At 39.9% G+C, this 17,159-nt stretch overlaps 2 protein-coding genes across 2 annotated transcripts in view; both read left to right on the top strand.

Annotated features, from left to right (window-relative positions):
* Positions 1 to 17,159, top strand: part of TMEM119 (transmembrane protein 119) — a 183,290-nt gene that overhangs the window by 123,915 nt on the left and 42,216 nt on the right. The gene's annotated exons all lie outside the window — the stretch shown is intronic.
* The window catches only part of CORO1C (coronin 1C), a 58,719-nt gene that overhangs the window by 32,594 nt on the left and 8,966 nt on the right, over positions 1 to 17,159 (top strand). Inside the window, exons 3-5 of the mRNA XM_084868178.1 lie at positions 7,329 to 7,451; positions 14,176 to 14,305; positions 16,630 to 16,811. Of these exons, the coding sequence (XP_084724304.1) occupies positions 7,329 to 7,451; positions 14,176 to 14,305; positions 16,630 to 16,811 (435 nt within the window). The remainder of the gene's footprint in view (positions 1 to 7,328; positions 7,452 to 14,175; positions 14,306 to 16,629; positions 16,812 to 17,159) is intronic.

Here is a 17,159-nt window from a genome sequence, read left to right as displayed (position 1 = left end):
GCAGCTCTGAGCTACAAGGTGGCGTTGGACTGCTGGTTTTGGCCCAATCCCTGCAAACCACCCAGAGGGACCCCACCTGTGCACGAATTTGTGCACTGGGCCTCTAGTGGATTCTAAAATGGCTGCATACTAAGATGACAGTAGGTTAGAAGTTGGAAAAGTACTGGAAAGCTGCCTGTGCTGGACTAGATAAGGGAGACAGTATAGAGAGCAACCAGAACCCAGCACTCTGGAAGAGCTTGGGCTTTGATTGAAAACTCCAGAATGGAAACTAGAAAGAAATCGCATGTGGAATACCTTGAACATCTTGAAAGGAATTATTTGATTTGACTGATAAGACTAATGTGTCACCTTTTATCACCACAGGAATTTACTAGGTTTATGAAAACATGTTAGTTATGAGAAAGACTAAGCTTGCTGGGTAGTGTTCTGTGGCTTTAACAATATGTTACATTTTGAGCGAAACAGTATTATTAGGTTGATTTTCCTTAGGACCAGTAGCTTCTTCAACCTAATACTGCACAAGCTAAAATGTGGATCTAAAACAATCATCATGTTAGGGGCCAATCTCATATTAAGAAATAATTATTCTGGCCTGGCCAGTGTGGTTCAGTGGTTGAGCATCAACCTGTGAACCAGGAGGTCATGGTTCTATTCCCAGTCAGGGCATACATCTGGGCTGCATGCAGCTCAATCCCCAGTAAGGGGCATGCAGGAGGCAGCCGATCAGTGATTCTCATTATATAATGCATAGGTTATATTGGAAGCATCCCAATACCGAATTTTGAGAGTTTGATAATGTTATAATGTCTGCGGGTACATCTGTAATACACCATTAGTTCTTAAAGTGGAACTCCTTTATAGAAACATATCTGTGAGATTTCTGTACACATTTGTTAGTATATAATTAGAATGTGTTGATTGCACAGTACTGGCCTTGGCATGTAGGATGAGTGTACCTCTTAAGTATGAATCCTTTTTGAAATGAGGTGTGAAAAATAAGACACACTGTTAGGTGAAAGTGGAAGCAGTGGTTGTTTTCCATTGATATTGATGGCAATTATCCTTACAACTAGAATTATGAGAGTTACGTTGAATTTTGTATGCCTATGGAGGAATTTTTTCCACCTAAAGCAGTTAAGATCAAGTTATATATTAACTGATGCTTAACTTTTTATTTCACCCTCCTCCCCTTTAAAAAATAAAAAAGCCCATCCAACAGGACATGATCTCACTCATCTAGGGGAAATGGTGAACAACGTAGACTGATGGACAAGAACAGACCCAGAGATAAGGAGCCATGGGTTTTATTGGACCTTTGTTGGACCTCAAAGGGAGGGTGGGGATAAAAGGGAGAGATCAACCAAAGGACTTGTGTGCATACATATGAGCCTAACTAGTGGTCAAGGACAATAGGGGAGTGGGGGCATGAGTGGGAAGGGATGGGTGATTGGAATGGGGGGTTGAGGACAAATATGTGATACTTTAATCAATAAAAAAAATAAAATATAAAAGCCCATTGGTTGAAAGTGTCGCCTAACTCTGTAAGTTTAGTTGAAGCCTCTGTCTCCAGGAGCTCTGCTGAATTTTATTTTGCTGCTTTGAAATGTTTGAGGACTTTCCCCAAACCTAAAGCAAACGATAGTGCCGGTGTCTAGGAGGTTTTCTGCCCCTGTGAGAGCTGCTGGCTGGGACACGTCAAAGCCATCAGCCTCAGCTTGGGCCAGCCACATGGAAATTGTGCTGTCACACTTCTCTCTTGTGCCAGCTGTACACACACTTTGAAGGTGGAATTTTCCCTGGGGCTCATGTTGCTTGGCCCCTGGCAGGCCATTGGATCTTTTAGATAAAGTCTGTAAGCTAGTGTCCTGACCTATTTCACTCATGTCCCGAATTTTGAATTGGACTCTGGGCCAAAGCCTGAAGGGAACTTGGTGTTGGGTAATTTTTACCACTTGAGTTGACTTGCTGGCAATTCCCACCATTTGGAATTGTAGCTAAAGAAGTACAATAACAGGTCTGTGGTATGTGATTAGGACTCGTAAGTAATCAATAAATAAAAAGCTTTGTTTAAAATGGGAGGTCCAACTGGCTGGCTGACAATTCTCAGCTAAAGATTCAGTTCCATGCTAGCAAAGTAGTACTGTTCTAGATGATGCAACTGAGGAGACACATCCCTAATGAAACAGTGGACTCATTTGTAGTAAATGAAATTATCCTATAAATAAGTCTTGAAAAATTGATGGATAATTCTTAAAATAAATCACCATTTAGTTAAAAAAAAAAAAAAAAGATACTTAAAAGCTGGCATTAAATTCTTGTAAATCTTCCTTCCAGCCTCAGCATTCATTTAAATTTGCTGCTCAGAGGTGCAGGTAAGCTGTGTATGTCACCATGACTTCCGTGGATGTCTTTGTGAATGGTCCTTCACAGTCTAACAAATTAGACATGGATTCCTTCGTTTGTTCACCGGATGATAAATGAGGATGTGTCATGGGTATGAATGAGAAATGCATTCTCATTTAGATCCTAGTGCAAAATGTCTTTCAGAAATGATGTGTTCTGATCTTTACCATATAAGGCATTATTGTATGGTTTCCTTCGGTTTCCGTGTACTTGAGCTCTCAGCAGTTTAAAATCGCCCAGCTCCACCCTTTTAGTGACATATACATATACTCATTGGGTGACTATGTTATGCTTTTTAAAAAAATTTTATTTTGTTATGGATAAGAATGTGTGTTCTTTTGTGTTTGTGTGTGTGTGTGTGAGGTGTACAAATACCATCATTTATAAGAATGTGTGCTCTTGACTGTGTTTTGAACATACTGTATATAAAATGATCAGTGTACTGTAGATTTAAAATGCCAATTTTCTCACACTTTCATCTTTTTTTCTGTTCCTTTATCATTACCAGACATTTAGTCAGTTCCCTTTCTGTTGTGCTGCGATATGATGCTGCTTTCCCCGTTTTATTTATTGTACGGATTTATGATGATGTCACAACCAGAGGAAGCAGCTGTTTGTAGGATATAATTTTTTTTTTATTAACTCCTTGTTTCTGATAACCAGCTGCCAATAATTTCAGCATTATTTTAGTGCCTTTTTCATCTCATAGCTTAGTGGAAATTTTCTTTCCCTATAGAAATCTAGTGATATTTTAGACCTCTACTTTTTTACTTTCTTTGTACTCAAGTTTCTTTATTTAGAAAAATGGGATGATGAAGTTCCTATATCATAAAGGTACTTGTAAGAAAAAGAATATAAGGGCTTTCAAATAGTTCCTAACATGTAACATAAGCATTCTTTTAGAAAAATGGGATGATGAAGTTCCTATATCATAAAGGTACTTGTAAGAAAAAGAATATAAGGGCTTTCAAATAGTTCCTAACATGTAACATAAGCATTCTAAAAGTAGGGGCTGAGTTGGGAATGATAGAAATGCTTAATACTGCTCAAATATCTTACTTGACTGACAAATACTGGCTATAGCTATTAACTGTTAGCCTGGGTGCTTAATTTTAACCTAAAAAAAGTAATTTCGTAAGCTTCTCAGTACGTAATTAAGAACAACTCTTAATAGCACTTCCAGAATCCAAAATTGTTCTGTGTCTGAGGAAAAGCTCTTCTTAACCCAAATTGGGGGGGGGGGGGGGGGGCGGCGGCGAATATTTGGTGTCCTTGGAAGTTCAGAATTCAGTACTTTGCCATCAGGGATGCCAGATGTGGTTTGCTGGGGAGAGCCTAAGAGTGCAAAGACCCTGGAATACAATAAAAACTGTTTTCCTTGAGAGTAAAGATTACTTAAAAATGTAAAGTTAGCCTGACCAGTGTAGCTCAGTGGTTGTGCATCTATCTCTGAACCCCTTTTCCCGGTCGGGGCACATGCCTGGGTTGTGGCTCCTTAGTCGATGGTATGTAGGAGGCAGCCGATCGATGAATCTTTCTCATCATTGATGTTATTTTCCCTCCCTCTTCCTTCTTCTCTTAAATCAATTAAATATATATATATATATATATATATATATATATATATGTTAAAAAGTAAAGTTAGAAACAAGTGTTTCTCAACTTTATTGAATTATTATTTTTAAAAAATAGGATACAAATCAAACAAACAAAAAGTAAAATAATAGGGCATTCATGTACTCACCCACAAGATTAAGCAGAAGTTAAGATTTTGCCATGTTGGTTTCATATATCTTTTTTGAAAAACAATAAAACATAACAGATGTAGCTAAGATACCATCCGTCTTTACTTCTTCCTCCTTCCCCAGAGGTGATTGTTTCCTCAAAGTTGGTATATATCATATTTTGTACTTCTATTACATGTGTATATATCTAAACAGACTATTACTTTGTGTCTGTTAAACTTTTATATGATACTTATTCCCATACCAAAGGACAGTGAAATTGCTTCTATTTTCTTTTTTCCACAATTCCCACGGTGCTGCAGTTAATATCCTTCTTGTGCAAAACATGGGGCTTTCCTCTCACAGACCACCTACAAGTGGGACTGCCGAGGGGCTGGCACTGTCACCTACAGCTGTTTCCAGATCGCTCTCAGAAGGGGGTGTAGTGGGATAGTCTCTCCTGTGATCAGTTTTTATGAGTTCCTCTTTCCCAGCACACTTACCAGCACTTATATGTAGACTTCCAAATTAATTGCCAATTTTAATAGGTATAAATATTACCTCATTGTTTTAATTTGCTGTTCCCTGATTACGATGAGATGATGTTTTCATATATCTGTTGGCTTTTCAAGTTTCCTTCTCTGTGGATTATCTGCTCATATCGCTTGCCCATTATTCTGTTAGGTTGCTGTTGACTTTGTCGGTCTATATGCTATATATATCTTCCCCCAGTCTGCAACTTGTCTTTTCACTTGCTTATGGTTTTTTAGAACAACCCATACGGCTGAATTTGGGTGACTTTTTTTTTATTTTTTAGGGAGTTTGCAACAATATTTATAAGTCTCATAGATTTATGTTTCTCCATATACTGTCCTTTGTTATCTAGGTGGACATTTTTGTGTAACGAGGTCAGCAGTGCTCTTTTTCTTTTCTGGGAACATTTGTTTGAATATTTGGTAAAGTTAATTTGTGCAACCATCTGGGCCTAGTGATTTTTGGTATTTAGTGACTGCTTGATTTACAGGGCTGTGTGGAATGATGCTTAACTGGTTCTTTTACGCTTATAGGTCTATTCAGGTTTTCTATCTATTGAAAAAGTTTTGATAAGTTAGATTTTTATCTAAGAGATTGCTTATCTCATCTGGGTTTTTCAAATTTATTATCATGTTATTCCTAGTATTTTCATATCATGTAAATTTCTACCAAATTATGTCTCTTTTTAATATATGGTATTTGTGCCTTTTGTCTTCCATGTCTAATTTTGTTGATTTGGTTTATTATTTATTTTCTTTTTGTTACTTTCTTCTCATAATTTTATGTTCTTTGGGTTTATTCTTACATCATTAATTTTCTATCTTCTGTCATATATGCATTTAAGGCTATAAATTTTTTCCTAGGATCTGTTTTAGCTATATCCCACAAGCTTTGGTATATTATTGAGAAGGGTTTCCAGACCCAGTTTCTGTGTGTGCATATAGACTTCTCCATACCAGCAAGCAGTTCTCAGACACCAGCAGGGTGCTGGAGAATTCAACTCAGTTCTGACACTGTCTTCCCAGAGATAGCATCACATTCCACAGGTTAAAGGTTCGGACCCAAAGACTGCTTCCCTCCCCCAACACACATACTTCAGGTGCTAGTCACAAGTCCAGGTGGTTACCTGTGCTTCTGACTCACACAGTGATGTTCCAAAATGGCTCACAGAAATCAGGGGAACTCCTTTACTCGCTAGGCTACTGGTTTATTACAAAGTTCACTGAAGGACACATAGGTGAGGTCCCCAACAAAGGCGCTTCTGTCTGTGGAGCTTGGGGCATGGCGTAATGGCATGGGAAGTGCTCCCCAAGCGACCAACCAGCTGTCTTCCTAGGTTTTATGGAGGCTTCATAGATTGACTATGTCAGTGGCCTTTGGCCTTGAGCTCAATCTCCAGCTCCTCTCCCCTCTCCACAGGTCAGGGAGTGGGACTGAAAGTTTCAAACCTCTGATCACATGGTTGGTTCTCCTGACTACTAGCCACTGCCCTGGGATGGGATCCAAAAGTCACCTCATTAGCATACAAAAGATATCTTTATCACTCTCAACACTTGAACTATGGATGAAGATCAAATATCTTATAAATCACAATATGGCAATCATGTATTTATTGATCAGTTAGACTATTGGCTATTTATTGATCAGTCTGTTGGCTATTATAATTTTCTGTTTGAATTATTTAGTACATTAAAAATTTTTTAGAAGCATTGGAGATTTTTGGTTTATATTTTTCTGTTTTCAATTGTATTGCATCGTACTCAAAACATGCTCTACAGGATATTGATTCCTTGGTATTTTTTGAGATTTGCTTTGTGGTGTCCTAGTACTTCCCAGAAGCCTGCTCCAGTCCCCAGTGTTGTGATGTCTTGCCATAACAAGAGCAGCAGCAACAACAATAGGGTTCGGTTTCGTGGCAGTGATTCGGTTTTGATCACCAGCTGTTAAAGCTTGTAAGAACCTCAGCATGGACTAACATTAACTTGTTTGAAAAAGGAAGTAGCTTTTGAACACTTGTTGTTACAGCGGCATTTGCTCTGGTTAATACAAAAATGGCCTAAGCCAGGTTCGCTTGTTTGATTCAAATGTGTACTATGAGCAAATTGTGACGGTTACTTATGACCGACATTAAAAACTGTATTTTTTAACCAATGGACACAGACGCTGGGATGGTGGGGGCTTGTCCTGAGGGGAGGGAGTAGCAGGGGATGAGAGTCAATGGGGGGGGGGAGAGACATATGTCATAGTATGTAAAACATATGTTCTAAAGTCCCTAAACAATAGCTAAAGTTTCCTTCTATTATCTAACGTTGCTTGCTAATTTTATTTCCTTAACTTTGCTGTTCATTTCCAGTACTTCAATTTGTATATTCAAGAATATTAACTTATTATATTAAAAGTTATATTTTGAATTTTGAGTAATATCAATTTTTGTGGTAGAAACACATGTATAATTTATAATTTGGCTATCATAGAAAAACACTTTGGTATTATTTTTTGCTATGTCTATTAATGCAGTTGCTTAAACTCTTTGTAGTACTAGAAATTTTGATCTTTAATAGACCATTGAGAGTTTTTGGTGGAGGTGATAAAGGAGAAATGGGTCTGAGAAAACAAACTCTGGCATTGACGTTACATAATAAATTTGCTTCTCTCTGCTTTCAGACTGGTCGAATTGACAAATCCTACCCTACAGTATGTGGCCACACAGGACCAGTGCTTGACATAGATTGGTGCCCGCATAACGATCAGGTCATTGCCAGCGGTTCAGAGGACTGCACGGTTATGGTAAGCTTCCAGGGTGTGGCATACACACAAGCCAGTAACACTCACCGAATGCTTGCAAAAACTGTGTGTGTGTGTGTGAGTGTGTGTATGTGTGTGTAGATGCTTGAAAAGCACAAAATCACAGCAGTTTTGATTGTCCAATGGATTACACAGGACTTAGTGACATTGAAGTTTAATGACAGAGAAGGCTTTTACAAGAGGTTGTACTATGTTATCCTTTTTCTTCTTTTGTATGAGTGTGTGTTTGTATGTGCTTATTGACAGTTCTGTGGGAAGATTTTGGAGAAACTGAAATGACTTTGCAATAATTCTGTGAATTACTGGACCACATGACCTCTCTTCTCTTCCCAAAAAGAGAGAAAAAACTGCTCCTAAGAATTATACATTACAGTGAAATAAGATCCCAAAGGGGTATGGATAAAAAAAGGGGGTATGGAACAGATACCGAGAGGTAGTAAAGAGTTTTTGCAAGTGCTTCTTTTTAAGCTATCATTAGAAGTTGTGTTCTGTCTCGTGGACCCTTGGTAAGAAATCCTTTTTTTTGTGCAGCAATGCAAACATTTTGAAAGGTTTTTAAAGTAAGTTTTATATATTTCCTCATTTGGATTCCAAAAGTAGATTACATATGAAATAAGGTCTTGGGCTACTTCTTTAAAAAATTGATTTGAGAGAGGGAAGGAGAAAAACATCAACTGGTTGCCTCCCAAACACACCCCAATCATCAGGGATCAAACTCAAAAGCTGGGTATGTACCCTGACCAGGAATTGAACCAGCAACCTTTGGTGCACAGATGACGCTCCAACCAACTGAGCCACCTGGCCAGGGCTGGTGTACTTTTTAATATAAAGCTTCTTGTTCTTGATTATGATCTTAAGATTGTAATTGGTTTAGATCAATTTTTAACCTTAGCCCAAAAGGTTAGACATAGCACAGAGGGGAAGTACTGAGGTAAGTACTGAAACAGGGGAGTGTAGTAACCGATCAAGTTGCAAGCAGTCTCAGATTCATCAAGTGGGGAGCTGAGAGAACCACTACTATTATTTCCCTCTCCATTTTCTGCGGACTGAACCAGACTTAGGAGCATTGTTTGGAAGCCTTTATTAATTAAAATGATTTTACACAAACACTTGTTAATTTCTGAACTGTGACATTTAAACATTTACTCATTTTCCCTCATGGACTTTTGGCTGAGGATAACTCCTCCTGCGATCTCATAATTTTGGCAGCCAAAGCATATTAAAGAAATATGCTGCTGTTAAAAGGAATTGTTCCTTTTAATGTGCCCTGCTAAGTTGATCATTTTAATGGCCACAAACATTTTGCTGAGGGCAGAAGAACAGTATTTCCACTAATGCCAAAATCTTAAATTGACTGCGAGTCTTAACCTCTCTTGATCCACCTCTTTCTGTTGTCAGCATTATTGGTCATGTTGTCCCTTTTAAAAACACACACACACACACACACAACTTTTGTATTATGAAACACACTAAAGTTGAATGAATTCAGTTAAGTGAATTGATTTATTACAAGGGAATACCCGGCTGTTTTTGGTAGCTCCCTTACTATTTGGTGTGTTAAGGTGTTCCAGCTCACCTTGGACATCCTTTGCCCCACACCTCAAATCAGCCATTTCCCTCAAGTTCTGATTTCTTTTCATGGAAAATGGTATTTCTAGGTCACAATCTGGGTGCTAGGGATGCTCATTGGTCCGTGGTGATTATTGTTTTTAAGACTTTGCTATTATAATAACTATGAATGATGTCAGATGGGTACTAGACTTACTGGGAGGAGGAATAACCTCATAAGTTATATAAAATATCTAACTACTGTATGCTGTACACATGAAATATTGAATGTCAAGTGTAATTGAAAATTTTAAAAAAAGATTGTAGTAAATGGAGCTAGAATATATATATATACATATATATATATGCACACACACACACACATATATTATATATTTAAATATGTGGTAACTTTTGACTTCATTTTAATATTTCCAGTTCAAATTTAGGGCTATAGGGTTTTTATCTAACCTCTGTAATATAACATCTCTGTATATATCCTTTCTTCCACACTGAGAATCCGGGTTCTCAAGGATTCAAAGAATGAATTAGAATATCCTGACCCTATCTCATTTGCTTTTTCACATATACATATGAAAATCTCAGATGCATTTAAGGCATTGCTTTCAATGGACTACTATTTGAAGTGATGTTTTATACCAGCAAACGCAATTATATAAACCTTCCTCCTATACTTTATTCCTTTTTCCATATTTTTTGTATTGTTGAGTGTTTTCCTTCAGCAATAGCTTCTTATAGAGGGTTTTAGAGAATATGGCTACTAGTGTTATACTTGGGAACATTTTAGCTCCAAGAAAAGAATAATGCTTTAAAGAGCAGCCAACTAAGTTTTGTGAATGGGGTTGATTTGACATGGTCCCTTATCTGCAGGGTAGTAATCAAACACAAATTTTAGAAATGGCTAGTTCAGCAAGGTTGCATAATTGTTTCTGGGAGAGGGAAAGTTTGAAGGTTGTCTCCAGCTAGATGTTCTGAACAGTCCCAAATGATTACATTTAAATGAACACTTCCATTCTCCCAAATCAGTCTCACACTTCTGTGGAAATCAACAAAAACAACTCCCTATTTTATACATTTTTGCTTCTGTTGTAAGTTTTCCTAATACAATTTTTGTCTTGAAATAAAAATGGAAGCGATGTTGTAGTTGGTGATGAGAGCGTGTTCCTCGGGATTCCTGTCCCTCGGTCCTTCAGCAGGGCTTCCTGTCATTTCCTTTTTGTGCAGACTGCATCTGGGCCATTTTCCAGCCGATATTACAGCCTTGGCAAACCAGAACCCAGCTCTCAGTTCTTGATTTTCCCAAAGCTAATGTTGTTCGCGATGTCATGGTTCATTTATGAATGTCATGACTCTGTGCCTCCTACCCCGTGGGGTTAGTGGATCTGTAGGGGATTGTGCTGCTCTGCAGCTGCTACAGAATCTAAAACCTCTTCCTGTCTCTTAAGATTATTTATTTCCTTCATTTTCCCTTTGGAATTGGTTTCCTTAGCTTTTAAAAAATATAGCCTTTGGGGAAATAGCCTTTTTTATGGCTGTAACTCTAGTGCCTAGCCCAGTAGCGAGTTCATGATGGGTGTAAAGTAGGGAAGCAGTGTCTGGAAGCACTTTGTGCTGCTCTAAACGTGCACTGTGTTCGCTTGAGAAATAAAACCTTCAAACAAATTGCACTTTAAAATTACTGCTTGCGAGAAGCCTGAGCTTCTTAATTTTCCTCCTTTCTTGTTGGGAATATTTCCTTGAGCTGGCCTTTGTCCATATCCAGAGTTTCACATGTGAAAAGGATGCCAGTGATACGATAGTTCCCGAACATGTGCTTCAAGTTGTTTTTTTCCAGAACCACCGTGGGTTTTCACTGGTTGATTCACTTTTTCATCTGGAAGCCTTGGGACTGATTGCGTTTTTCCCTTTCTTTCAAAACAAAACAAACCATTGCCATAGTAAAAATGTGTTATCCAAATACAAAGTTTCAGGAACATATTATTGTTTAAAAAACAAAAACAAAAATATCAAGTGGCGGCGGATAGAGCTGATAGCCCTGCCGGGCTGAGGTGCCCACTCTCCGCACAGCAGAGGGACTTCGGAACCTTTTCCTCTCCACTCACGGCATGTCTTTGAAAAAGCTGGTGGGTATTAGAACCTGTGTCCACAGCAGAGAAAAGCTAATGGACCTGCCTAGAGCTCAGAGCTGTCCTCATCTGTGCTAACTGTCCTCGGTGTGAACCAGAGCCTTCATGCATGAGATATTTTGGACGTAAGTTAGACTGTTGGGTACAGTGCTCAATTAACTTGAAGATAAGACTCATTCCGAGAAACTATGCTGGTCGGACTTAACAATCCATGGCAGTCATCGTAACAGCAAGAAAAATAATCTTAAACATATAGTAGGGACTTTTTTCTTGCCAAGTGCTGTTTTTAGGCCTTACATGCATGATTATAGTGAATCTTCACAGCAGCAAAGTAAGGCAGGAATAACTCCCATTTTACAACTTAAGAAACACAGGCCCTGCACAGTCGTTTTATCAAAGGTCACCCTATTGTGTATTTCACATTAAGTTAGTGCTGGGGGTACAAAATGTCTTAGTCCATTTGACCTTTCCAGTAACTCCTGAGGAAGCAGAGCTGATGCTGTCTCGGTATTAAGGAAATTGAGGTTCCAAGAAGTGAAGTCCCTTTTTAATGCTAGTATGGCCATTAGCGTCCCATCTGTGAAGGAGCCCAGGCACCTTCTGACACCCAGGCCAGTGCCCTTTCTTCCGCACCAGGCTACATCCTGTTGGCACAGGAGAATACTGAGCATGTACCCAGTGGCACTTCCACTCTTTGTTGTCCTGCTGCTGCAGAAGGCATGATCTCTCAGTCCAAACTGGAATGCCCAGGCCCGGAAGCTGCAGACGGTCCTAAAAAGGGCAGAGAGCCACATAATGACAGGCCTATGAGTAGGGCCAGTGGGCACCAACCAAGGGGTGTGTACGCTTCGTGTGGAAAGACTTACAGCTCTGCCGGCTCTTTTCCACAGTCCACAATGGAGAACAGCACCACCTTTATTGACCAGCAGAGGCAAGAGTTCCGTCGTCTTTTCATTTAGTGCTACAGGCTTTTCCAGTCCCTTTCTCCTCCCACTGGAAAGCCTCGTGTCTGTGCTGTCTTTGTTACTCTGGCCTTTTTCCTGTCAGCCACTCGCCAGCCTCCTGGGCAGTCACTTTTTGGAAGATTGCTATATGCATCTGTGTTTTTTATTTCAAAACTAGATACTTGATTTCCTTCCTTCCTTCCTTCCTTCCTTCCTTCCTTCCTTCCTTCCTTCCTTCCTTCCTTCCTTCCTTTCCTTCTTCCTCCTGTCACCTCACTCGTTTTCATCCTTCCAGGTCATCTCCCTAGGAAGCCTTCTTGGATATACCCAACCTGAACAGCAAGAAGGTGACCCCATGACATTTGTATTTTCATTCAGCACTTAGCTTATGCCAGCATTCCCTTGGTCACACACACTGTGTGGTTTCCTTGTAATAAGAGTAGTTAATATCTATCCAGAGCCTGCCTTCATGCCAGGCATTATTCTAAACGCTCTAGATTCATATTACCACATTGGTCCTCAAAACAACCAAGTGAGGGCGGGTTTATTATTAGTCCCATCTTATAGGAGAGGAGACTTAAGGCCAGACAGGTTAGTGACTGTTCCCAAGGTCATAGCTGACACAGCCAAATCAGGGATTGTTCAGTCCGTTCTAGTTCAGGAGCCCGTGTTCTCAACTACTGCATTCTACTGTCTCTGTGTTTGGAGGGCACTGACTGTGCCAGGCACTGTTCTAAAACCTTATTAACTCAGTTAATCTCACAGCAGCCTTAGGAAGTATAGGTACTGATGTTGCCTCTGTGCACAGTAACGCTGAGTTGTTTGCCCAGGACCTCATGGTAAGTGGCCCAAGCAGGATTTGAAACAGGATCTGTTTGGCTCCGGAGCCAGTGCTCCAACCCTCCACATCCTGTCCCTTATCTTTGCTGACTTTGGCTTTCAGTCTTATAGATGTCTCTGCTTTTCTTAGCCTTTCCCACACTGCCTGGTAATGGACTGCCTCATAGTGGCTGCTCAAGAAGCATGTTGCCCACTTCACTCAGCCTCCTCCCCTGTCTAGCCCTCCCCATACTATTGTCTGTGTCCATGGGCTGTGCATATATGTTCTGTAGCTAATCCCTTCACCTTCCTTTATCTAGCCCCCAATCCCCTCCCTCTGACATTTGTCAATCTATTCCATGTATCTGTGCTCTGGTTCTATTTTGTTCATCAGTTTATTTTGTTCATTAGATTCCACGTATTAGTGAGATCGTATGGTATTATGTTTTTCTCTGACTGATTTATTTTGTCCAGGTCTATTCACACTGTCACAAAGGGTAAAAGTTCCTTCTAACGAGAAAAAAAGAAATATGTTGCATGAATCTTTTGTTAAAGATAGTAAAATGGGTTAGGTGCCTGTATTAAACGCATAAACCTAGTTGAAGGAACCATTGAATCTGCCAGAGTAACATATTGAAGGAACAGAGTTTCCTTATTTTAAAAATTTTACAATAAATGTTTTGCTTCATCATTAAAATTTCCTCACCATCCCAGGAGAAGGTGGTGCAGAAGCGAGAGAAAGGGCAAGGTGAAGTTCCATGATGAGCTCTGCTTCCGCGATAATATTTAAGCTGGAAATGCTGATTATCACCAAAACATCCCATCACGCTGCTTCATTAGGGACTTGGGGAAACACACAATTGATTTATTTAATCGTGGTCAGAGGTTTGCAATCCTTGCAAGAAAACCCAGCAGCCCATGGTTTTGGTGCCATCTGGAGATGGCTGATGGTATTACTACTTTCAGTTCTAAGCCTAGGTAGAATTCATCTTGCAGAATGCATTTCCTGTTGTCACTAAAGTCTCATTTCAATTGTTTACCTTGCTGACTTCATGCTTTGATCAAATTAGTAGTCATTTTCTATTCGTTCGGACATTTTTAAAAACAACTGTACACAGTCATTTCATATTATTCTGCATTTTATCCAAAGACCATTGTATGTTCTGTTTATGCAGAACAAGTCTTCAAACCAGATGATCACAGTAAATGTGATATTGAAAGATGGGTCCTCTTTCTCTTTTCCAACAGGTATGGCAGATTCCAGAAAGTGGACTCACCCTTTCCCTGACCGAGCCCGTGGTGATTTTAGAAGGCCACTCCAAGAGAGTTGGCATCGTAGCCTGGCACCCGACAGCCCGTAACGTGCTTCTTAGTGCAGGTAGGAGCTGAGCAGCCCCCTCCCCCCATTGTCACCGCTGCTTGCAGCCCTTGTTGTGGAGAGGAGCAGCAAGTGCCTTCAACTGTGTGCTAGACTGTTTGAAGCAGATCACTAGGAATCCACGAGGAGGCGCTGAGACGCAGTGTTCCCTGACCCATATGTGCGCATGTGTTAAGGCTACTTTGACAGTCTGTGGAAGATACAGATTTCCTGCTTAGGAAAATGAACAGATACATACTATCTGCCTGTGTCTCAGCATATTCATTATTCCTGCTGGGGCTCTCCGTGGCGCAGTTTTAGTTACTCTTGATGTAGCAGAAGGAACCCAGATGGGAACCAGGAGCCCTAGGTTCCGGCCCTGGTGTTGCTGCCAACTTTAGGGTGATCCTGCCAGGCACATATCCTTCTTCCTTTTAAGGAATACTGTCACTGTCTCCTTATGCAAGTAGCATGTGCATGTTATATGTTACATATAAGCAAAAGGAAGAAAAGAAAAATCTATAATCCCACCACCCAGAGGGAACATCATTATTACCATTTTGGTGTTTCTTTCCAGACGGTACTTCTGTGCAAACACGTAAATGATTTTAAGTTCAGAGACTTGAGTATGTGATCTTTTTCACATGCCGTTAAATGTTCCTCTTATGATATTTTTAATGACTCCATTAATAGTCCACTATCTGGACTATTTAAACCTCAATTGTTTAAATCACCCTTATTTATTTATTTATTTATTTATTTATTTATTTATTTTTAACGGTAAGGTTGTTTTTGATTTTTTTCACTGTTAAACCACTTTCAATTTTAAGTTTTATCTTACGGAAATCCGTTTCTTTGTCTAAAATCTGAGATTTTTTTCTTCTTTTATAGAAGCATAAAAAGGACAAGAGGAAGCTTTGTGGGGTGATGGGAATGTTTTATATCTTGATTGTGATGGTGGCTACACAAATATATATGCTTGTCAAAACTTCATGAGTGTATATTTTAAATTAATGTACTGTGTTTGTGTTTGTTGCATGTATATTATACATTAATTCTTATTTTTCTTTATCTTTGAAATAATGTCCTTGGAGCAGCAAAAGATATTCTTTTAAAGGGTCTCGGGGACTTGGGGCAGACCTTTGAAGGAAGGATGTTGATGAGCTGAGGGTTTGTGGCCGAGGCAACAGTGTGGCCTCTTTGGGGACAGTTTCAGAATCCTCATGCCTACGTGACTATAACTTTGGGCTTCTCACATCACGCTAATGTTGACCTATTTCTCCCCCTTGAAAGATAAAGATCTATTAGCCAGGCCCTGCATTTCCCTTCCTTTTACTGTAATTTGCTTTGCTTTAATCCAAGACCATGTAGTACAGCATCGTTGATTTGAATTGCCTGCTCTCCACCATCTTTGTTAAGTGTCCTAAACAGTTTTTCAAGCTCTTTATTTTTTAAGCTCTTTATTTTTAGCTCTACTGGAGAAGAAGTAAGCTGTATTCATTCCGATGCTTATTTTACTAGAAAAGGAAACTGACAGCCCAGTTAACTCTTAAAAACACACAGGCCTTGCCCTGGCCGGTGTGGCTCAGTTTGGTTGGGCATCATCCCGTGCACAAAAGGTCGATGGCTTGTTTCCAGTCAGGGCACATGCCTGGGTTTTGGGCTCAATCTGTAGTAAGGGGTGATTGATGTCTCTCTCTTTCTCCCTCCTTGTCTCCCCCCCTCTCCCTCTCCTATTTTCTCTAAGATCTACAAAAGAAGATATCTACCTATCTATTTGTATATATGTATATGTGTATGCATGTACATATATATACATGAAAGAAAAGTATAAATAGGCCTTGGCCTTGTGGCATGGTTGATTGGAGCATCGTCCCATACACTGGAGGGTTGTGGGTTTGATCCCTTGTCAGAGCACCATTTGGGGAGCATACGGGAGGCAACCTATTGATATTTTTCTCTGCCTCTCTCTCTCTCTCTCTCTCTCTCTCTCTCTCTCTCTCTCTCGCCTTCCACCTTTCCCCCTTCCTCTCTTTAAAGTCAATAAAAACATATCCTCTGGTTAGGATTAAAAAACACAAACAGAAAACATAGGATTCTATTTTCTTTTAGTTCTTAGTTTTGTTTGGTTGTTTTTACTTGTTTCATACAAACCCAAACTTAAGCTATGTTTTTACTTTTACGCTGATTTCTTTTATACAAATTTCTTCTTTCTTTGTTAAAAACTCCCCATAAGTAGGGCCTCTTGTCAGCACCTTCCTTTCAATGCACGTCTTTGTAGTTTCCACAAATGCGCCGTTGTGCAGGCATTTTAACAGCCGGGGGGTGGTTGTGCTTGCTCCTAGGCTGTGATAATGCCATCATCATATGGAACGTGGGGACGGGGGAAGCCCTGATCAACTTGGACGATATGCACTCGGACATGATTTACAATGTAAGCTGGAACCGGAACGGCAGTCTCATCTGCACGGCTTCCAAAGACAAGAAAGTGAGAGTAATCGATCCTAGGAAACAAGAGATTGTTGCTGTGAGTATTCTCCAGACAGAACCCCAGTATTTGTGGCCCTTCAGTGAGTGTGTCCTGTGTGCTTTCTGAGGCGCCACAGAGGGCTGTGTGCTGGTCAGCGGACCTCGCTGTGTGCAGAGGCCTGTGAATCAGAAAAGGCTGGTGCAGACTTCTGACGGTCTCCAGTCACTCCTCTCCTCAGAGCTGTACATTCTAGCTTTTACCCATGGCTTAGCTCTCGCTTGGTAACCATTTTCCACAAAGAAACAATGTTTTTATCAGTTCACAAGAGTCCTTAAAAGTCAACAAGTGTAGATGAGCTACCCCAAACAGTGAACTGCATTCTGGCTTAGTACAAATGACTATTAA

This window comes from Pipistrellus hanaki, assembly GCF_964339955.1.
Source record: "Pipistrellus hanaki genome assembly, chromosome: 19".
NCBI classification, from domain to species: Eukaryota; Metazoa; Chordata; class Mammalia; order Chiroptera; family Vespertilionidae; genus Pipistrellus; species Pipistrellus hanaki.
This window is presented reverse-complemented; position numbering and strand designations above follow the sequence as displayed.